Genomic DNA, 23,973 nt, shown 5'->3' on the forward strand with positions numbered 1-23,973 from the left:
TGACAACTTTCTACACTAGCTAGGATGTGATAATACCTGTTTCTTTGACAACTTTCTACACTAGCTAGGATGTGATAATACCTGTTACTCTGACAACTTTTTATACTAGCTAGGATGTGATAATACCTGTTACTCTGACAACTTTTTACACTAGCTAGGATGTGATAATACCTGTTTCTTTGACAACATTTAAAGTGTATGTTCTGTGTATACCCAGAGATACCAATGTATCCAGGAGCCAGGACGTAAGTTACCAAGGTTACAGAAGTGTCGCTCCAAAGATTTGGCGTTGGGTCAGAATGTCCAGGGGGATAGTCCCTATCCCACAATGCAGCAGAAACCCTGCAGATGTCCTCCAATGATGAATGCACAGGAACGCCGAAACCAAGAGCAATTTCTACTGAATCATGTCAATAAAGGTATGGGGTTGTAGTCAATCTATATCACTTTATCCACATGTTAACACACTAGTGCCTTCCTGAAGGTATCTCCTCTACTGCTCTTTAACTTATTTCATACAAAGTGCACATTTACCTATTTATTAATACTTTTCACATAAACTCACATAACAACACATTATGTATCTTTTATTAATGTTTGACATAAATAAATTTGTTGATCGTCATTTGTCTTAGAGTTCCGTGTACCAAGGGACATAATCCAAGATGGCGATCTCTCAGAACCGGCGATCTTTTCCTGAAAAAAACTTGAAATTTTCTATACCTGTGTATTTTACGCACCCCCCACTTGGGGTATTAAATTTCTGAAAAAAAAGTGCGCAAATTACATGGGTTTTTACGGTAATTTCATTTGAGTACATGTACCAAGGGCTGTCTCAAAATAAACAAGGCTGTTAATATACAATTATGGACTTCAGGTGAGGTCTATCCCTGATTTACGTATGGACATGGTCTGAACAACATTCACAGAGGCAGAAGGCCGAGGTGAATGTTGTTCAGACCAGGTCCGTAAATCAGGGATAGACCGAAACTGAAGTCCACAATTGTTTTATTATATGACATTTTACTATGAGATTAATAATTTTTCAAGTCTTAAACACATGGATGGCATGGACCATTTTGGAATCCCAGAGTGAAGGACTTCCAATACAAAATATCATACACACAAATTCAATTTTCAGATTCAATTCATGTGATATTTAATTTCAAGTAAATATTATTTGCACAATCGACAAAAAAATTATGAGATAGAATTCAGTATTGTAATTGGTAACAGAACTACAGCCTGGCTGGGAAATTACCTAGGCCTATTTTTAGTAGCGGTTGATATCTGTAACACTTTTCTATTCATAGAACGAGGTCTGTAACATATTTACAGACTCGTCACATGACGTCGCTCCTACAATCAGGGCTGGGAATTAGCACCCGTCATATAATAAACTCTGATAAAGGTTTATATCTGACTGTTATTTACTTTAATACAATTTTAAATGTGACCAGTCATTTTGACCACTGATGTAGCAGGTAAAAATGATGCAATGCTATCAATAAATTAACGATAATAAGTAAAAATAGTGGTTGGCATTTATTTGTAAAAAAATATATATATATATTAGTAAGAATATGTGTTCATTTTAAATCTGTATGTAAATACCTTAAAATGATTCTCCAATTTTGTTCTTAGTCCCCCTTACTGTTATGAATCTCATTGAAGCTGGTTAAAATCTTGTATAATCCATTCCTGTTCAAGATATATACAGGACACATGTATTTGATATGATGCTGTAAAACTTGAGTGGGTTTGTATATTAAACAAAAGAATCTTCAGAAAATTGCATTCTTAAAGATTAAATTCAACTAACAACTGCTTTGATTCTCTTTGAAGTATATAATCAAACTGTATATAAGGATATGTTTGGTATGTTGCAGACTTTAAACCCAAATTCATCAGCAGACGAAAACGACAGCTGCCCTATGACCTGGTGGACGACCCATTTTCTGATGACTTCAATGAACAGTACCCACGTAAGTATCATAATACTGTAGACTACTCATTGCTTATAACCTGATCAGGTGATCAGGTGGTGCAATGCCAATGAATCGTGATGAGCGGGTCAACTTTGTTAAGACACATTTGTCCTCCAACAACCTGCAGTCTTCCATTCGTTGCATCCTGCTGTTGAATTCCCTGTTTATAGAGTACATGTAGTATACTATTCTGTGTTGGTCTTTGTAGCAGCACTCTATGACAGCTTTGTTTTTAGTCCACCATGATAATATTCAAATCCCTCTGCATCTGTGGTATCTCCAACCATCCGTCCGTCATTCTGTCAAATTGTCTGCCCTTAAACAATTATTATTAGCACTATTTCTCAGAACGCACTGAAGGGATCTTTCTCAAATTTCATATGAAATTCTCCATGGTCCTTTAAAATGTATTTCAAATTTTGGACTGATCACAAAACTAAGATGGCCGACAAGCAGCCATCTTGAATTTGTGGGTTTAAGTTTGTTAGCTCTATTTCTCAGAATGTATTGGAGGCATCTTTCACAAATTTGATCTGTAGGTTCCTCTTAGTCTTTAGTGGTACATGTTAATGCTAAGACTGACCAGAGGAATAAGCTAGCTGTCAGATAAACTAATCAAACAAAAGACGAAAGAACTAACGAAGATGGTGCAATGATGGGCACCAAGATCCCTCTGGGATCTCTTGTTTCCGTTACATGGAATTATACGGCAACATTTTGATGGGTGAAGTTATCAGCTGACAAAACAAACTGGACAACATGCATCCAGAACTTATCAGGAACAGAAAACATCAGTCGCTTTTTAAGAAATTGAGTGATTTTTTTAAAAAATAATATCTGGGGCATCATTGTTAGAGCAGGCATCATATTGTCATGTTCAATACAGTATATTTCTGTTCACTGTGGTCAAGTGAAGTGCAAGTACAATTGATACTTGTTTTATGATCCATGGTTACCACAGAAACACTAAAATATGTATCCCATGAGATATAATTCATCTGCAATAGGCATTCCCTAGAATCTATCAGCTCAAAAGCTTCATATAAACAATTAAAGTGATAAGAATTGTTGTTATAAACAATTAAAGTGATAAGAATTGTTGTTCCGATTTCAGAGATGGAGCTGTTTGAGCCTCGTTGTCGGGAGCTACCCAACAACACGATAATGTGTGACCAGGAGCTGTATAACAATGTGGACGCCTGGAAGAACCACAAGGGCCAACTGGACGAGATGATACAGGAGTACAGAAAGATGCTGGAGGACCTGAGGGTAAGGCCTGGTATATGGTTACCTTGATATCTGATGTATCTACCGTATTTCACCGCAAAATAGTCCTCACCTCTAGCAGTGACAGCCCAGAATGGTCCTGACCTCTGGCAGTGACAGCCCAGAATAGTCCTGACCTCTGGCAATGACAGCCTAGAATGGTCCTGACCTCAGGCAGTGACAGCCCAGAATGGTCCTGACCTCTAGCAGTGACAGCCAAGAATGGTCCTGACCTCTAGCAGTGACAGCCCAGAATGGTCCTGACCTGTAGCAGTGACAGCCCAGAATAGTCCTGACCTGTAGCAGTGACAGCCCAGAATAGTCCTGACCTCGGACAGTGACAGCCCAGAATAGTCCTGACCTCTGGCAGTGACAGCCCAGAATAGTCCTGACCTCAGGCAGTGACAGCCCAGAATAGTCCTGACCACAGACAGTGACAGCCCAGAATAGTCCTGACCTCAGACAGTGATAGCCCAGAATGGTCCTGACCTCTAGCAGTGACAGCCCAGAATGGTCCTGACCTCTAGCAGTGACAGCCCAGAATAGTCCTGACCTCTAGCAGTGACAGCCAAAAATGGTCCTGACCTCAGACAGTGACAGCGCAGAATAGTCCTGACCTCTAGCAGTGACAGCCCAAAATAGTCCTGATCTCTGGCAGTGACAGCCCAAAATAGTCCTGACCTCTGGCAGTGACAGCCCAGAATAGTCCTGACCTCTGGCAGTGACAGCCCAGAATGGTCCTGACCTCTGGCAGTGACAGCCCATAATAGTCCTGACCTCTGGCAGTGACAGCCCAGAATACACCTATTGTATTTTTGGGTCATCTGGTTCTTCTAATAACATCTTGTCTGGCCCGTATTTTTGAACCATTTAAAGATACTTGGTGAACCTCACGTATATACCTACAGCACACACTAGAGGTGTGCAGTGTACTTTAGATAGTTAAGTCACCATGACTTCACCTCAAGATCAAAGGTCAAATTAAATGTCAAATGCAAAGTGTCTATTTAAGCATTTAACTGCTTTCAGTTGGCATTCATATTAACTATGAATGTCAACTGAAAGCAGTTCAATACTTATATTTACCATTTTTGGAATCTGAAAATTCTATTACATGTACACCTATTATTATTTAGTTCAAATAATGTATGTGTCGTGTGTGCTTGTTCAATCAATAGAACAGCCATTGCCCAGGGAGAGTCAGTGGTATCCAAGGTAACAATTATGACCTTATAAAACTTATGACGCAACAATCAGTCCATGGCATTGATAGCCTATATGAATGCCAACTGAATATTGTAGGGTTATGTGATGGCAATGCTATATGATGGTAAATATTTATTTTCGATGAAATCCATGGATGAATATACTTTTGTTCAGTGATAAATATACAATATAAATATCAGTTGGGATGATAACTTTGTTTTACCTTTGACAATAAAGTATCAGTTAAGCATTGTGTCATGTTTGATCACAGCAGATTTTTAGATTAGATCAAGGGGCTTCAAATACAAAAGAAGAAAGTAAAATAAAAATATTCAAGATAAAAAGCATAAAATTTTGTCTTCACTCAATACCATTAATTTACCTGTAATTCTGTTTGTATGGGATGTATCAGAAACAGCTGTAAATATGGTTACTAAGTGGTATGTGTTTTAACCCCAGACATATCGGCGACACCTGAAAACTACGAAGCCTAAAGACTCGTACCTGTCTCAGTTTGGTGATGATGAGAGTGGGCCCGGTTACCTCGACAACACAGATGGGTACTTATCACCTGACCTAACCGACCCAGATTGTGACTGTGATGACAATCTTCCGTAAGTGCTGGTACCCTCGCTGTACAAGGAGCTCAGCTAGTTATCATTAAATGGCTTAGGTTATCATTTAATGGCTCAGGTTATCATTAAATGGCTTAGGTTATCATTTAATGGCTTTCCAGATAATCATTTCATCATTTCAGTTTCATTCAAAAATCTTGTCTTGTGCTCGACTTTGGACCAGAGTTGTTTATTTATGAAATGGGGCCGACCTACTAGTGGTTTGCTGTTTTCTGGTTTTCATTGGCAAAACTTTCAAAGCCTGCATAAACTTTTACAGTTCTGTCAGGTTTTATCCCTGAACTATCATACTTATAGATAAACCACTATTAAAATGACCCATTTTTAGCTCACCTGGTCAAAAGGTTATGCCATGGCGTGGCGTCCGTTCGTCATCCGTCATCCGTCAACTTTTCCTAAAAATCGCTACTTGTTATGAACAGAAGCAGATTTTGACCAAATTTGGTCTGAAGCATCCTTGGGGGAAGGGGAACAAAGTTTGTATAAACCGTGGGTCTGGCCCCCCTGAGGGGCGGGGCCCAATAGAGGAAATATAGCAAATTCTTTAAAATCCTTCTTCTTCTGTAGGAATGAAAGGATTTGTTCCATATTTGGTCTGAAGCATATTTGGGTGAAGGGGAACCAATTTTGTATAAACTGTTGGTCTGGCCCCCAGGAGCCTGAGGCATGGGGCCCAATAGGGGAAATATAGCAAATTCTTTAAAATCCTTCATATTCTGTAAAAATGAAAGGATTTGTTCTTTATTTGGTCTGAAGCATCCTTGTGGGAAAGGGGACAAGTTATGTATAAACCGTGGGCCCCGCCCCCCTGAGGGCTGAGGGGCGGGGCCCAATAGGGGAAATATTGCAAATTCTATAAAATCCTTCTTCTTCTGTAGGAATAAAAGGATGTGTTCCATATTTGGTCAGAAGCATCCTTGGGAGAAGAGAAATGGTGGGTTTGGCCCCCCTGGGGGCTGAGGGGTGGGGCCCAATAAAGGAAATATTGCAAATTCTTTAAAGTCTTTCTTCTTCTGTAGGAATGAAAGGATTTGTTCCATATTTGGTCTGAAGCATCTTTGGGTGAAGGGGAACCAATTTTTAGCTCACTGGGTCCGAAGGACCAAGGTGAGCTTATGCCATACCTTGGCGTCTGTCGTGTGTCCGTCGTCCGTACGTCAACAATTTCTTTAAGACTTCTTCTTCTTAACCACTGATTGGAATTTGACTTATATTGACTGGAAGCATCCCTAGGTGGTTGGGATTCAAAATCGTTCAAATGGTTGGGCTGACCCCCCAGGGGGCTGAGGGGAGGGGCCAAAAGGGGACAATTTGGCTATATTGCTTTAAGTGACTTCTTCTCTGTAACTAAGAGATGGATATCAACCATATTTGACTGGAAGCATCCCTAGGTGATGGGGATTCAAAAGTGTACAAATAGTGGGACTGACCCTTAAGGGGGCTTAGGGCGGGGCCAAAAGGGGGCAATTTGGCTATATTGCTATAAACAAGTTCTTCTGCAGAACTATGCCATGGATATCAATCATATTTGGTTGGAAGCATTCGTGGGAGGCAAGGATTCAAAATTGTACAAATTGACCCCCCGGGCTAAGGGGTGGGGCCAAAAAAAGTTTATTACTTGGAAACCATATATACAATTGCTGAGTATAAAGAGAAGAATGCACATTTGCTACCAGGATGGCCCTAGGGTCTGGCCCCACCCTTGGCGACATAGTTACTGGATCATAACTTTGAAACAGTTGAGATCCCCACCCCAGAACTATATGTACAAATGCTGGGCATAAAGAGACGAATGCAGTCATGCTATTAGAATAGACCCCAGATCCCCACCCCATAACCATACATAAAATTGCTGGGCATGAAAAATCTAATACAGATATGCTACAAGGATTGGCCTTGGGGTCGGGCATATTCCCTTGGATCTCATTTGGAGAATATTTTGCCATGATTGCTTAGATATCCAGGTGAGCGCTACAGGCCCTCTGGGCCTCTTGTTTATACAATTTTATGTAGAAAATAACTTTCTGGCTATTTTACCTGTTTATCCCCTCCGCTTTCACCGAAACGGGGGATATTCATTTGGGTTTGTCCGTCTGTCGGTCACGCTTTGTTTCCGTGCAATAACTGCAGCAAATGTTAACTGATTTTCTTCAAACTTGGTTACAGGGTTAAATGCTTTAAGGGCTCGGCCAAGTTCGATGACTACTTACAGCAGACTTTATTTGGCGGAGTTATGGCCCCTTGAATAACGAAAAATGTCATTTTCTGCCGTTTCTGTTCATCAACTCTCGCAAATATTATCCGTTTATATATAAACTTAGTAACAGGGTTCAACGCATTGAGGGCTCGGCCAAGTTTACAACAGGACTCCATTTGGCGGAGTTATTCTCTGGTATGTGCATTGACGGTAATCCGACCCTCAGTGCTATGTACACCAACCAAACTTGGACCATAAATGCATCTTAGGTATTAAATCTCAACCCATACATCAAATGCTGGATGCGCCTACCTTTCATGGTCCATTGACATTAAGTTTTTGCATTTAAGTTAGTTTCTCTGATATGTGCATTGATGGTCAAAGCGGGGCATAGGCAAGACATATCAATCCGAAAGGCTAGTTTGCTTTATTTTCTTCTCAATTATTAGGGCCCCGTATCGGAGATACGGGTGCCCTATAGTAATCACTCTGTCTGTCTGTCTGTCTATCTGTCCGTCCACAAATTTTGTTCCTGGCTAATAACTTTAGTATTTATTGACCGATGTGCATGAAACTTGGTCAAGATGTTTAGTTCACAAAAATACACATTGAGGTAAAAAGTCAAGGTCAAAGGTTAAGGTCATTATGTTCAAAGGTAAAGGTCAAATTTTACATCTTTTCACTGATGAACATTTTGTTATGACATTATGAAGCAAAGTTGATCAGAATTAAACAAGGAGTCAACCTGACCAAAGGTCAAGGTCATCAGGTCAGGGATCAAGGTCAAATTTTGTAGCTTTTCACTGGTGAACATTTCGCTATGACATTATGAAGCAAAGTTGTTCGGAATTAAACAAAGAGACACACTGAGGTAAAAAGTCAAGGTCAAAGGTTAAGGTCATTATGTTCAAAGGTAAAGGTCAAATTTTACATCTTTTCACTGATGAACATTTTGCTATGACATTATGAAGCAATGTTGTTCAGAACTTCACACAGAGTCAACTGACCTTAGGTCCAGGTTATAGGGTTCAAAGGGGCAAGGTCAAGTTTTGTATTTTTTACTGATTAACATTTTGTTATGATATTAAGAAGCAAAGTTGGTCGGAATTAAAGAATAAGTCAACTGACCAAAGATCAGGGTCACTGGGTTAATGGTCAAGGTCATTCTGGTCCAAAGGTCAAAGACAAAGTGGATCTCTGACTTTGACCCTGGCTCTTGATGGAGGAGGTATATAAGGGGAAATAAAACAAATCAAAGCTAACAAATGAGGATTGCACCGGTATTTACATTTCTGTTAGCCCAGCAAATATGGTGGTGGAAGGAAACAAGACTCACATCATAGTATATGTAAAATGTATATTTTGCTTCCTTGCGATTCTTTTTGAAGTCCAAATGTCTAACGTCAAGCTCAGCTATATGGGCAGATTGCTTCTTGATGATTATGGGGGATATATTGCCACAAGACGGCGCCCTTACTGACCTGTCAGTGTTCTAGTTTCTTCTGTCTGTCCGTTGTATTCATTAATATTGCTCCTTCAATCAGTGAACAATTTACATTTGGTTTAAATGAATACAACATCTACGTGTCATGTGACAGGCTGGTATTGTTTCACCCCTGTGTCATGTGACAGGCTTGTATTGTTTCGCCCCTGTGTCATGTGACAGGCTTGTATTGTTTCATCCCCGTGTCATGTGACAGGATTGTATTGTTTCACCCCTGTGTCATGTGACAGGCTTGTATTGTTTTACCCCCTTGTCATGTGACAGGCTGGTATTGTTTCACCCCTGTGTCATGTGACAGGCTTGTATTGTTTTACCCCTGTGTCATGTGACAGGCTTGTATTGTTTCACCCCTGTGTCATGTGACAGCCTTGTATTGCTTCACCTGTGTGTCATGTGACAGACTTGTATTGTTTCACCCCTGTGTCATGTGACAGGCTTGTATTGTTTCACCCCCTTGATAGCCGTGGTTTATTTGACACTTATTTTAAATTAAATAGGGGCACAATTCAAGAAAAAAGACAGCGCAGGAAAGATAAAAGGAAAGAGCGAAAAAGAAGAAAATTCAGAAAAAGGAGGAAAAACAAAGATTGCAATAAACCTGACATGAATTGCTTCACCCATGACCATACACATTGGAGGACGCCACCCCTGTGGGATTGTAAGTAGATATTTTAGAACACACTGGAGGATACACCCCTGTGGGATTGTAAGTAGATATTTTAGAACACACTGGAAGATACACCCCTGTGGGATTGTAAGTAGATATTTTAGAACACACTGGAGGACAACCCCCTGTGGGATTGTTAGTAGATATTTTAGAACACATTGGAGGACACACCCCTGTGGGATTGTAAGTAGGTATTTTAGAACACATTGGAGGACACCCCCCTGTGGGATTGTAAGTAGATATTTTAGAACACATTGGAGGACAACCCCCTGTGGGATAGTAAGTAGATATTTTAGAACACATTGGAGGACACACCCCTGTGGGATTGTAAGTAGATATTTTAGAAGACATTGGAGGACACCCCCCTGTGGGATTGTAAGTAGATATTTTAGAACACATTGGAGGAGACACCCCTGTGGGATTGTAAGTAGATATTTTATCAAGGAGTTACACTTGACTAAAAGGGCATCTGCCTGTGACATTTGTTATTTAATAGTGTTTTTGATCCAACAGCTAATTAAGGGAAAGTCTTGTGCATACATACAACAACATTTTAAACAAATATTGTAAGCTATTTATATTCTGTTGATACCTTTTTTTTTCTTTTTTCTTCTTTCTATTTTCTGTTTGTTTATCATGCCTGGATGTTGTGGTCACCTTTTTGTGTTGCTAACCCTTACACCACTATAAACCGTAATGGACTAATCGAGATCAGTTCATTGTAGAGTCTACTTAAGTTACATAGGGGTGAAAGGGCTAAGCAAACACTACAATGTTACCAACACTCCTGCATTTTATTTAGGTCACCTGACCTATTCTGATCGGTTTCCGTCCGTCGTCGTCTGTCGTGCGACGTGCGTCATCCGTCGTTTGTAAACTTTTTACATTTTCGACTTCTTCTCAAGAACCAGGGGATGAAATTTTTTCAAACTTGGTCAGATTCATCCTTGGTAGATGAGGCTACAAAATTGTAAAATTGGGATTCCTACCCCAACCCCTGAGGGGCCAGGGTGGGGCCCCAAAGGGAAAATTAACCAATATTTCAAAAATCATCTTCTCCAGACTCAGAGGTACTACATTTATTTTCTCTGGATGGATGGAAAGATCAGCAGGGGCTTTATTTAAATTTAGGACCCTGAGCCTTCCATTCTCCCTTAGGGAGGGGGTAAAGTTTACTATAGTTTATATAGGGAAATAACACTTTTCGGTATATTTTGACAATTTTCTGTAGGAAATTATTCTTACTTGGTGAGAATTATCCTTGGAAGAAGATGGTTTCAAATTGTAAAATTGGGATTCCTACCCAAACCCGAGGGGCCAGGGCGGGGTCCCAAAGGGAAAATTAACCAATATTTCAAAAATCTTCTCCACACTCAGAGGTACTACAGTCAATTTCTGTGCATGGATAGAAAGATCATCAGGGGCTAATTTACTGAAATTGTAAATTTTAGGACCTCCCGACCATCTGTTCTCTCTTGGAGAAGAGGTAAAGTTTACTATAGTTTATATAGGGAAGTAATACTTTTGGGTATATTTTATTTATTTTCAGCAGAAAATTACTCAAACTTGCATTGGTCAGAATCATCTTTGGTGGATGAGGGTATTACATCGTAAAATCGGATTCCTGCCCCATCCCCAGGGGCTAGGGTGGGGCCCCAAAGGGAAAATTTACCAATATTTTAACATTCTTATCCTTAATTTGATGACATAACAAGTTTTGTATTTCACTTGGTTTACATGCTGATTTCCACATCACATCTCAACAATGATATTGAGCTACCAGTACCTATAATATAACTCAGGTGACCGCTAAGGCCCTTGGGACTCTTGTTTTATTTTTTTTCTGATTTGCTTCTACTTTGCTTAATCAATTTGGTGATCTTTATTGTAATGTTATGTATCTCCGCTGATTTTCCTTGGGTAGACTGAGGCAATAAGGGGACAGCCTGTCTGATGATGTGTGTTACTTAAAATAGAAACTATATTTATTTCATTTTTTCACATTTTGGAGGCAACTTGTTCATATTTTTAGTTGCATTCGAAATTTACATTGGAATCACCTAATGCTTGATTTGTTAAAATGTGATGAGATTGCTCTTCTTAAAAAGCCCCCATGGTATTCATAGAACTTTTTCTGCAGTTAAAGTACAGCTCTAACTTGTCAGGTTTTGTTATCAACAATCTAAAGGTCACAATATTTTAGACACATGATATCTCAGACTAACATTGCTGACAGCTTAGAATGTCATAGTGCTTTCTCTATGGTGAATTTGTTACCAGACTTTAACAAAAATTTGCTTTTTAAGTTCATTTAACTGACAATATATCTTGGTAGTCCTTGATAATAGTAACCATCAATATGTCCCACAAAATGTATGATAGCTTGGAAAGTTTGTACACACAACACACATGCTCATCAAGCACACGTCAAAATCGAGGTATACATGTAGCATCAGATTAGGTAAAAAAACAAGTCATTGTGAATGAAAACAAAAGATTCCATTTTCTTCATTTTTTTCCCCCTATTTACAAATTATTTGCGAACCTTCCACTGACAAAATACAGCATCTGATAGAAAAGTACTAGTTTAAAGAAGACAATGGTCCAGGTCAGAGTAGGAGGATTGTAGATCAGCCCCTATTACAAGATACTGAACTCACAACATAACGGCTATATCCTTCCGTAATATACTGAACTTCAGCTAATAACATATATAACCTCGTTACTTACAGTATCTCTTAATAATAGATTTTTACTGAGTTACTTACAGCATCTCTTAATATTAGATTTTTACTTAGTTAGTTACAGTATCTCTTAATAACAGATTTTTACTTAGTTACTTACAGCATCTCTTAATATTACATTTTTACTTAGTTAGTTACAGTATCTCTTAATAATAGATTTTTACAAAGTTACTTACAGTATCTCTTGATAATAGATTTTTACTTAGTTACTTACAGTATCTCTTAATAATAGATTTTTACTAAGTTACTTACAGCATCTCTTAATAATAGATTTTTACTTAGTTTCTTACAGTATCTCTTAATAATAGATTTTAACTTCGTTACTTACAGTATCTCTTAATAATAGACTTTTACTGAGTTACTTACAGTATCTCTTAATAATAGATTTTTACTTAGTTTCTTACAGTATCTCTTAATAGAAGATTTTTACTTAGTTCCTTACAGTATCTCTTAATAATAGATTTTTACTTAGTTACTTACAGCATCTCTTTGATAATAGATTTTAACTTCGTTACTTACAGACTAAATTAACTATCTCTAAATCACAACATAACGGCTGTATCCTTCTGTAGTATATTGAACTTCAGCTATTATCATAACTTCGTTACTTACAGTATCTCTTAATAATAGATTTTAACTTCGTTACTTACAGTATCTCTTAATAATAGACTTTTACTGAGTTACTTTACTTACAGTATATCATAATAATAGACTTTTACTAAGTTACTTCAAGAATTCCTTTATAATAGATTTTTACTTAGTTACTTACATCACAGCCGCACACAACAATGGTCTATGGAGCATTATTCTATTTAAAGCATGCTCACATTTAATAATGTCTGTCTAAGGGGAGTCCTGGCTCTATCATTGACAATATTGTTTTACTGCTATACATTATTTAGGTGACCTACCACAAAAAAGTTCAGGAACAGTTTATATCTGTATTCAATATCCTAAATTCTGTGCCACAACTTTTCTTTGCACTGAGTTATTCCCCTTTGTTAAAACCTCTCTAACCCAAAAGATTTTTTGTTCCCTTTGATTTCACCAACTTTTATATTAGCACGCACATGGAATCTGCCACCTAATACAAAAATGCGCCGGATGAACCATCCTGCTTGCAAGCGAGGTCAAATGGAGTGTTACCTTATGGACGATACCCACTGGAAAACACCTCCTCTCTGGACCTGTAAGATCTATATCCCAGGATGCTCTGTGTGTTTAGGTCACTTAGTGGAGATGTTCAAGGTGACCCAAAAGGAATTAGGGTTAAATCATACAAAAATAAACCAAAGGGACGTATCTTCAATACTGTTCTGCTTTCTCTGTGTGCTATGGTTGGTATTCCGTCTTTGCGTATTGCAGAGTTATCTTCTCTTGGGAGCAGGTATTGATTGTTACGTCACTGGTTTGTGTGAGAAAATTACGTCGTTTTCTCAAAAATTGATGACGTTACTCTCACAAACAAGTGACGTAACAATCAATACCTGCTCCCAAGAGAAGATAACTCTGCAATATGCAAAGACGGAACTGTGGTGATATTTTTTTGGCTTTTGTTTGAAAAGTTCCTTACTTTTACCATAATGCTACTACATACATATTGATTATTTCATTTGTAAAAAAAAAAAGCTTTTTTCTAGGACACTTTAGTGAAATGTTTTTGCTTGTTACGCATAAATTAAATTTGGCTTATTTTTGACCTTTGAACCCTGATCCTTTGAGTGATTTTGACAATTCTGATCAAACAAATTTTTCATTACCTTTGTTGTGGTAATTAAATGTTTGTTGATCTAAATTAATTACTGTGTAGTTTTTCATTAATATTTCTCTCAGTTTTTTAATGAACAAATGTACTAAAACCAGTACGTGATCCTTATATGACTAAATGATCATTTACCTATATCTTACCAGAGTGTCTGTCTGTCGGTCATTTAAGAATTTGATTTCAAACTGTAAATCAGATATCTCTCATATCATCAGGACATAGTGTTTTATTCCTTGCATTGTTTCCGTTTAAAAATTGAGAGACATATTTTATTGTTTGGGAGCTCACCATACAAAGGGGAAGGAATTATTTTATTTCCTTATAAGGTGCAGCATTTCGATCAAGGCAGCATCATGTTGGATGGTTAGAATATTTTTCAAAATTGGTTAGCATTTTTGAGTAAGTATTATATAAAGGAGATGGTGTTTCCTTTCTATGGTGTGTTACCATACACTAAGTAAGGTTTGGGTTCTCTCCCCTTTCTGGGTGTTGAACAACTTCCTTTGTTGTTGTACCCAAACAGCAGCAAAGTGGAATCTACCGCCGGATGAAAAAATCCGCCGCAAGAATCATCCTGCCTGCAAACGGGGAGAAATGGAATGTGGTCTCATGGACAACTCCCATTGGAGAACTCCTCCCATCTGGACCAGTAAGCCAGACATATAACCCCTGACCTCTCACTCTTCACCTTTGACCCATTTAAGGCTGTTGCTAGTTAGTTACAGCTTACTGGCTTTAGATTATAATTTCTATAGAGCTGATGAATTTAAGATAGATTCTACTTGAGTACAAACTATGCACGGTCTCAAACGGTGGCGCTTGCTTTTGCACTTCCTAGTGGGTGTATTTGTAATTAATGGACAAGCTTTGCTTTTATAAAACCTTACCAACTTACCATAACTACAGTTATCTCTTCTCTGAATGATTTAATTCATTGTAATTATTTAATTATGAAAATTAATCTTTTCCCATCATTGAGAACAAAGTACTTAGAAATTTGGTATAATAAAGAAACAAAAATCTGGTTTTAGAGTTATCTCCCTTCAACTATAATCATACCATATTAGAAAGACAGATTTCCATGTTGTTGTTGCTTGCGATGCCATAGAAATGTAGCTGCTGACATACATTCCTTAATTCAGGGACGGTTTGACTACTGCATGGCACTAAAGTCTACTGCTCCATTATGTACAACCATTGCATACACACCAATACGTTACCGTGAAATCTTTGCCTATTTCGCTCTGGAACTGGCTGAATTCAACACGAGGCGGAAATCGTGATACATATGGTTATGCAGGTCTCAAACTTTGAAAGAACGTGATTTTCATCACTTAATGAAATCATTCAAAATTCCAGAGTGCTAAATTTGAGTGGGGCAAAAATACTACGGTTTCAGTACCTTGTTCATTAAGCACTAATCAGTCTGATGAGCTCTTCACAGTTTGCCTTGCTTGTTTATCGTGCTGTCATTTGTCCTACTCTGACTACATACTGTATATGGATTTTAGGTTCATGTATTTCATGATTGTGTTATTAAAATATCTTGTCAATGACTGAAGATTATTTGGTATTGGGTTACCTACCCTGCTCTGATCACTTTTGTCAAGCTAACTTTCACATGGCAGTTTTATAGCATTTTGTCACATTGTCATCATGTTTAGATAAGTTACCTTTTCAAAAAGTCCCTACCCCGGAAAACAAATACTAGATACAGATAGCATTGATCAGTCTGATGTCCTACCCCTGGTTGTGGCCAGGAACAGATTTTTGATGAAACTTTGCATAAATGTTACCCTTTACATTTACCTGTACATGTGGGACTGCCATTCTAAAGTGAATCATGGCCCGGCCCTTGATCTACTTTGCTCAAAGCATCATATAAAACATTTTTGTTTAAAGTGCTTGCTTCAAATTGTACCCGTGTTTTAGTGTAAATAACATGTTGCAACTACTAGTTATAGAACACTGTTAAGGACTGCTCTGATATAGAACACTGTTAAGGACTGCTCTGTTATAGAACACTGTTAAGGGCCGCTCTGTTTAACTACTAGATATAGAACACTGTTAAGGACTGCTCTGTTATAGAACACTGTTAAGGACTGCTCTGTTTACCTACTAGATATAGAACACTGTTAAGGGCCGCTCTGCTTAACTACTAGATATAGAACACTGTTAAGGACTGCTCTGTTTACCTACTAGATATAGAACACCGTTAAGGGCCGCTCTGTTTAACTACTAGATATCGAACACTGTTAAGGACTGCTCTGATATAGAACACTGTTAAGGACTGCTCTGTTATAGAACACTGTTAAGGACTGCTCTGATATAGAACACTGGTAAGTGACGCTCTGTTTAACTAATAGATATAGAACACTGTTAAGGGCCGCTCTGTCTAACTACTAGATATAGAACACTGTTAAGGACTGCTCTGATATAGAACACTGGTAAGTGACGCTCTGTTTAACTAATAGATATAGAACACTGTTAAGGGCCGCTCTGTCTAACTACTAGATATAGAACACTGTTAAGGACTGCTCTGATATAGAACTCTGTTAAGGACTGCTCTGTTATAGAACACTGTTAAGGACTGCTCTGATATAGAACACTGTTAAGGACTGCTCTGTTATAGAACACTGTTAAGGGCCGCTCTGTTCAACTACTAGATATAGAACACTGTTAAGGGCCTCTCTGTTTAACTACTAGATATAGAACACTGTTAAGGGCCGCTCTGTTAACTACTAGATATAGAACACTGTTAAGGGCTGCTCTGTTTAACTACTAGATATAGAACACTATTAAGGGCGCTATGTTTAACTACTAGATATAGAACACTGTTAAGGGTTGCTCTGTTTAACTACTAGATATAGAACACTGTTAAGGGCCACTATGTTTAACTACTAGATATAGAACACTGTTAAGGGTCGCTCTGTTAACTACTAGATATAGAACACTGTTAAGGGCCACTATGTTTAACTACTAGATATAGAACACTGTTAAGGACTGCTCTCTTTACCTACTAGATATAGAACACTGTTAAGGGCCGCTCTGTTTAATTACTAGATATAGAACACTGTTAATGGCCGCTCTGTTTAACTACTAGATATAGAACACTGTTAAGGGCCGCTCTGTTTAACTACTAGATATAGAACACTGTTAAGGGCCGCTCTGTTTATATTAACTACTAGATATAGAACACTGTTAAGGGCCGCTCTGTTTAACTACTAGATATAGAACACTGTTAAGGGCCGCTCTGTTTATCTACTAGTTATAGAACACTGTTAATGGCCGCTCTGTTTAACTACTAGATATAGAACACTGTTAAGGGCAGTTATATTAGTATTGCTATGAAATACCTTGTTAAGAACAATTCCATAGATTTTTTGTGGATTCAGTGAAAAATGTCTGTGCCAGTACCAGCTATGTGTTGGACGTGCTGGTCATGGTAATGTCACGACTAGACAAAGTAGGGTACAGATCTAACACAATTCTGTAAATCACTTTATTTTGCAAACCTGCATGCCTGTTCAGGTTCTTATCCATGAATAATTCCTTTTTTTAATATTGATCATAATTATCTCTTGAATTCATTAATTCACAGAACATTTCAATTTCCAAATGAGCCCACCAGTAAATTGCTAAAGTAATTTCTTGCGAAAATAAAGTGATTGACAGTACTTGAATTTCATTCACTCGAAAAATTGACATTTACTGCAGTAAGTACAAGATTATGGTATAAAATCATTTTTTTTCCAGATGGGCCATTTTGCTACTGTACAAACTCCAATAACAACACCTACTGGTGTCTGAGGACGGTGAACCAGACACACGACCTGCTGTATTGTGAGTTCATCAACAACTTCATTAGTTACTACGACCTGTTAACCGACCCTTTCCAGGTAAGTTCAACTCCTACGGTTGGGAGAAATGTGTGTTCTCAATACTTTTGCGTCACCTGCAAAATAAAATGACGTCACTGATGTCTGTGTCAGTAATAACAGTTCAAGGAATGTTATTTTCAATAAATTCTCTACTTCACCAGTAATATTCACCCTCTCATCATTGATTTCGAACCAAATCTGACAACTATCAATTGTCATGGCTGCCGATGGCCAACTTGGATATTATTTAAAAAATTGCATATTTCTGTGAACCCTTGAAGGAATTATTAGATTTTCAACAAAACGGGAGGATAAATTAAAGATCTTGTGCTAGTGAGTGAAGAATAATTATTTACTTGGGAGATTGAATATCTTATACCTAAAAAAGTCAAAATGTTATCATAATTTCGTGTATATCAACGGGAACAAAACACTCATGGAATATGGAGAGATGGCAGACCTTTATATTTTCCCCTTCTTTTAAAATTACATCTCTCTACCTTCATCATTTCACAAACAAAACTAAAACTGAATTTGATTTTACTAACCAACAGGAAGTGAACACTATACACCAGGTGAACTACGGCGTGTTACAGCAGCTCCACGACCAGCTCAACGAAATGAGGGCATGCAAAGGACACAGAGAATGTGACAAGGCCGGCACATGTACGTAAATATAATGTGACAAGGCCGGCACATGTACGGAAATATAATGTGACTTTACTGACGTCGGACAGACGGCACTGATGTACGTACATAACCTGACTTTACTGATCGATGTCCGATGGAACTAGATTGGTTGGTTAGACATGGCAGTGTGTTTGTGAAAGCAGTGTTTAAGACAAAGAAACCTCTTCCTTGGGTCATACCATAATGTCTGATAAATACAGGAAATTTCCTAAAGTCAGATTATCAGTAAAGTTAGGTATCGATAAAATTAGGTGTCTCTAAAGCCAAGTGTCTGTAAAGTCAGGTGTCTCTAAAGCCAAGTGTCCGTCAAGTCAGGTGTCTCTAAAGCCAAGTGTCTGTCAAGTCAGGTGTCTCTAAAGCCAAGTGTCAGTTAAGTCAGGTGTCTCTAAAGCCAAGTGTCAGTAAAGTCAGGTGTCTCTAAAGCCAAGTGTCTGTAAAGTCAGGTGTCTCTAAAGCCAAGTGTCTGTCAAGTCAGGTGTCTCTAAAGCCAAGTGTCCGTCAAGTCAGGTGTCTCTAAAGCCAAGTGTCGGTCAAGTCAGGTGTCTCTAAAGCCAAGTGTCAGTCAAGTTAGGTGTCTCTAAAGCCAAGTGTCGGTAAAGTCAGGTGTCTCTAAAGCCAAGTGTCCGTCAAGTCAGGTGTCTCTAAAGCCAAGTGTCCGTCAAGTCAGGTGTCTCTAAAGCCAAGTGTCAGTCAAGTCAGGTGTCTCTAAAGCCAAGTGTCAGTAAAGTCAGGTGTCTCTAAAGCCAAGTGTCTGTAAAGTCAGGTGTCTCTAAAGCCAAGTGTCGGTCAAGTCAGGTGTCTCTAAAGCCAAGTGTCCGTCAAGTCAGGTGTCTCTAAAGCCAAGTGTCGGTCAAGTCAGGTGTCTCTAAAGCCAAGTGTCAGTCAAGTCAGGTGTCTCTAAAGCCAAGTGTCGGTAAAGTCAGGTGTCTCTAAAGCCAAGTATCGGTAAAGTCAGGTGTCTTTTAAGCCTGGTGTTTGTAAAATCAGGTGTCGGTAAAGTCAGGTGTTGGTAAAGTCAAGTGTCGGTAAAGTCAGGTGTCACAGGTTTCACTGTATATCTGTCCTGCTGTGAACATGTAAACCTCAACAGAACAAGATTCTATCCTTATATTTACATTGAATACAATTTCCATAAATTTTGGTAATTCCTAAAATATCGGGCTTGTGATGTCTCGGAAGGTGCCAAATCATGTGACATCATCACTCTCTGTGTGACATCATCACTCTCTGTGTGACGTCATCACTGTCATGTGTGACGTCGTCCTGGTAAGATAATTAGCCATTTTGAATTGATTACAACATTTAAAACAATATGACCAATAATTTTGTTTATTTAAATGGGACAGTCCTGAAAATGCAAATTGAAAATATTAATGTATAAATGGGACTACCTCCTGACTTATTGGTGATGTATTCATATGTCATCTGGAAAAACAAACCTCAGGGTCTTTATACATTGAGTCCAAGCTCAGTAGACATGTACATCTTTATGTATAACTATCATCTACCTTAACAAGTTGAAGCAGCTCCGATATATATAATTAGGTCCCTGATTTGTCCAGACTATCTGTCTGCATCCATCTGTCCGTCTGTCGGTCACACTTTTTGCCAACTCTCTGATCTGGTAGCCCTTGTTTCTGATGAGGTTTTATAGGTGAATCCTCACAGGTATGTTTGCCTTAGTTCAGGGTTTTATAGGTGAATCCTCACAGGTATGTTTGCCTTAGTTCAGTGTTTTATACGTGAATCCTCACAGGTATGTTTGCCTTAGTTCAGTGTTTTATAGGTGAATCCTCACAGGTATGTTTGCCTTAGTTCAGGGTTTTATAGGTGAATCCTCACAGGTATGTTTGCCTTAGTTCAGGGTTTTATAGGTGAATCCTCACAGGTATGTTTGCCTTAGTTCAGGGTTTTATAGGTGAATCCTCACAGGTATGTTTGCCTTAGTTCAGGGTTTTATAGGTGAATCCTCACAGGTATGTTTGCCTTAGTTCAGGGTTTTATAGGTGAATCCTCACAGGTATGTTTGCCTTAGTTCAGGGTTTTATAGGTGAATCCTCACAGGTATGTTTGCCTTAGTTCAGGGTTTTATAGGTGAATCCTCACAGGTATGTTTGCCTTAGTTCAGGGTTTTATAGGTGAATCCTCACAGGTATGTTTGCCTTAGTTCAGGGTTTTATAGGTGAATCCTCACAGGTATGTTTGCCTTAGTTCAGGGTTTTATAGGTGAATCCTCACAGGTATGTTTGCCTTAGTTCAGGGTTTTATAGGTGAATCCTCACAGGTATGTTTGCCTTAGTTCAGGGTTTTATAGGTGAATCCTCACAGGTATGTTTGCCTTAGTTCAGGGTTTTATAGGTGAATCCTCACAGGTATGTTTGCCTTAGTTCAGGGTTTTATAGGTGAATCCTCACAGGTATGTTTGCCTTAGTTCAGGGTTTTATAGGTGAATCCTCACAGGTATGTTTGCCTTAGTTCAGGGTTTTATAGGTGAATCCTCACAGGTATGTTTGCCTTAGTTCAGGGTTTTATAGGTGAATCCTCACAGGTATGTTTGCCTTAGTTCAGGGTTTTATAGGTGAATCCTCACAGGTATGTTTGCCTTAGTTCAGGGTTTTATAGGTGAATCCTCACAGGTATGTTTGCCTTAGTTCAGGGTTTTATAGGTGAATCCTCACAGGTATGTTTGCCTTAGTTCAGGGTTTTATAGGTGAATCCTCACAGGTATGTTTGCCTTAGTTCAGGGTTTTATAGGTGAATCCTCACAGGTATGTTTGCCTTAGTTCAGGGTTTTATAGGTGAATCCTCACAGGTATGTTTGCCTTAGTTCAGGGTTTTATAGGTGAATCCTCACAGGTATGTTTGCCTTAGTTCAGGGTTTTATAGGTGAATCCTCACAGGTATGTTTGCCTTAGTTCAGGGTTTTATAGGTGAATCCTCACAGGTATGTTTGCCTTAGTTCAGGGTTTTATAGGTGAATCCTCACAGGTATGTTTGCCTTAGTTCAGGGTTTTATAGGTGAATCCTCACAGGTATGTTTGCCTTAGTTCAGGGTTTTATAGGTGAATCCTCACAGGTATGTTTGCCTTAGTTCAGGGTTTTATAGGTGAATCCTCACAGGTATGTTTGCCTTAGTTCAGGGTTTTATAGGTGAATCCTCACAGGTATGTTTGCCTTAGTTCAGACAAGTTGGAATATGGGTGTGATTGGTCAGTGGCCAAGTCACTTTATAAAACTGGGATTTCACAAACTCCCACTAACAGTATACCACACGTTGATGATCTCATAAAAACACCGGTATATTGATGAAAATCTCTTTTCTTTTGTCTAGTGAAAGAAAGAAGAAATCGGGACAACTTTGATGACGATGACGACTTCAACGACGAGGAACTCAATGACTACATAGACAATGGGAACACAGATTTTAGCTGATCGTAACTGTTAACCCTTTCACCCCTTTATAACTTAAGTAAACTCTACCATGCATTGATCTGGATGAGTCCATTGTGGTCTACAGTGGTGAAATGGTTAAATAGTAATTTCATGTGTGAATGGTTTGTCCATCAGTACAGAGTGGAGGTAAACTCTCAAAATGTTTGTGATGAAAGGTAAACAAATTGTGATTGATGGGACAGTTTTAGATATTACAAACCTTCTATGAATTTCTGAGAAAGAGGACTCGGTGACAATGGAGGATATGTGCTGACGTGATTGGAGAAAGGAAGTAAGCATGTATGGCAAAGAACGGTAAAAACTCACAGAGGCTGAAACTCCAACCAGATTTAGTACCAGAAACGTAATGTCACCGGGATCTAATAAACAAAACAATTGATGGAGACCGGGAGTTGTAGTCAATGTTGTTGGAACTAAAAATATGGCCAATGTGGAGGTTTCCTAGGGGTTTCCTGGAGGTTTCCTGGGACTTTCCATGAAGTTTTCTGGAGGTTTCCTGGAGGTTTCCCGGAAGTTTCCTTGAAGTTTCCTGGAGATTTTGCTGTGTACGGAAAATGTGTGTGTTGATTGATCAGACCTTCAAAGTTAAAACATCATCAGTTCACGACTTTCAAATGGAAGCACATAATGATATCAATAAAGGAATAACAGCCTGGATAATTATGTTCTCAGTTAGAAACACATTGTCAGCTAGCGAAACAGCTCACGAAACAGTCAACGACACAGGTATTGTTACTTCTAGGATAGCATTAACTTCTTGGTGTTTTTACTTTCCGTAACAGATGGACACAGGAAAACACGATATCACATAAAGAAAAATAAGGGATGAGGAAAAGAGGAAACTCAACATTGTAAAGTAGCATGTCTGATCTTACTGGTGTGGAGAACTGACTGGGTGTTATTAATGATGCTATTAGTCAGTGGTGATGTACAGGAAAACCTCAGTGTTTACTGATGCCATTAGTCTGTGGTGATGTACAGGAAAACCTCACAATTTACTGATGCCATTAGTCAGCGGTGATGTACAGGAAAACCTCAGTATTTACTGATGCCATTAGTCAGTGGTGATGTACAGGAAAACCTCAGTATTTACTGATGCCATTAGTCAGTGGTGATGTACAGGAAAACCTCAGTATTTACTGATGCCATTAGTCAGTGGTGATGTACAGGAAAACCTCAGTATTTACTGATGCCATTAGTCAGCGGTGATGTACTGGAAAACCTCAGTATTTACTGATGCCATTAGTCAGCGGTGATGTACAAGAAAACCTCAGTATTTACTGATGCCATTAGTCAGGGTGATGTACAGGAAAACCTCAGTATTTACTGATGCCATTAGTCGGTGGTGATGTACAGGAAAACCTCAGTGTTTACTGATGCCATTAGTCTGTGGTGATGTACAGGAAACCCTCACAATTTACTGATGCCATTAGTCAGCAGTGATGTACAGGAAAACCTCAGTGTTTACTGATGCCATTAGTCAGCGGTGATGTACAGGTAAACCTCAGGATTTACTGATGCCATTAGTCAGCGGTGATGTACAGGTAAACCTCAGGATTTACTGATGCCATTAGTCAGCGGTGATGTACCGGAAAACCTCAGTATTTACTGATGCCATTAGTCAGCAGTGATGTACAGGAAAACCTCAGTGTTTACTGATGCCATTAGTCTGTGGTGATGTACAGGAAACCCTCACAATTTACTGATGCCATTAGTCAGCAGTGATGTACAGGAAAACCTCAGTGTTTACTGATGCCATTAGTCAGCAGTGATGTACAGGAAAACCTCAGTGTTTACTGATGCCATTAGTCAGCAGTGATGTACAGGGAAACCTCAGTATTTACTGATGACATTAGTCAGCGGTGATGTACAGGAAAACCTCAGTGTTTACTGATGCCATTAGTCAGCGGTGATGTACAGGAAAACCTCAGTGTTACGCCACACGTTAATGTTTTTATTAACAATTACATTTATAGG

General features: G+C 38.7%; 1 protein-coding gene across 5 annotated transcripts in view; it reads left to right on the forward strand.

The window, feature by feature from the left end:
• The window catches only part of LOC110452854 (extracellular sulfatase Sulf-2-like), a 119,131-nt gene extending 95,309 nt beyond the window's left edge, over positions 1-23,822 (forward strand). For 3 of the 5 annotated variants that reach the window (XM_021501571.1, XM_021501573.1, XM_021501574.1), the window contains 9 exons: positions 218-419; positions 1,890-1,985; positions 3,103-3,257; positions 4,920-5,074; positions 9,294-9,454; positions 14,496-14,621; positions 17,729-17,871; positions 18,408-18,519; positions 21,875-23,822. In XM_021501571.1, the coding sequence (XP_021357246.1) occupies positions 218-419; positions 1,890-1,985; positions 3,103-3,257; positions 4,920-5,074; positions 9,294-9,454; positions 14,496-14,621; positions 17,729-17,871; positions 18,408-18,519; positions 21,875-21,975 (1,251 nt within the window). In that variant the 3' untranslated portion in view covers positions 21,976-23,822. Of the gene's footprint in view, positions 1-217; positions 420-1,889; positions 1,986-3,102; positions 3,258-4,919; positions 5,075-9,293; positions 9,455-13,270; positions 13,397-14,495; positions 14,622-17,728; positions 17,872-18,407; positions 18,520-21,874 lie in introns of all 5 variants that reach the window. The other 2 variants (XM_021501572.1, XM_021501575.1) reach the window with 2 other exon arrangements.
• The last annotated feature ends 151 nt before the right edge of the window (positions 23,823-23,973 follow it).

This window comes from Mizuhopecten yessoensis, unplaced genomic scaffold (genome assembly GCF_002113885.1).
Source record: "Mizuhopecten yessoensis strain PY_sf001 unplaced genomic scaffold, ASM211388v2 scaffold6919, whole genome shotgun sequence".
Taxonomy (NCBI): domain Eukaryota; kingdom Metazoa; phylum Mollusca; class Bivalvia; order Pectinida; family Pectinidae; genus Mizuhopecten; species Mizuhopecten yessoensis.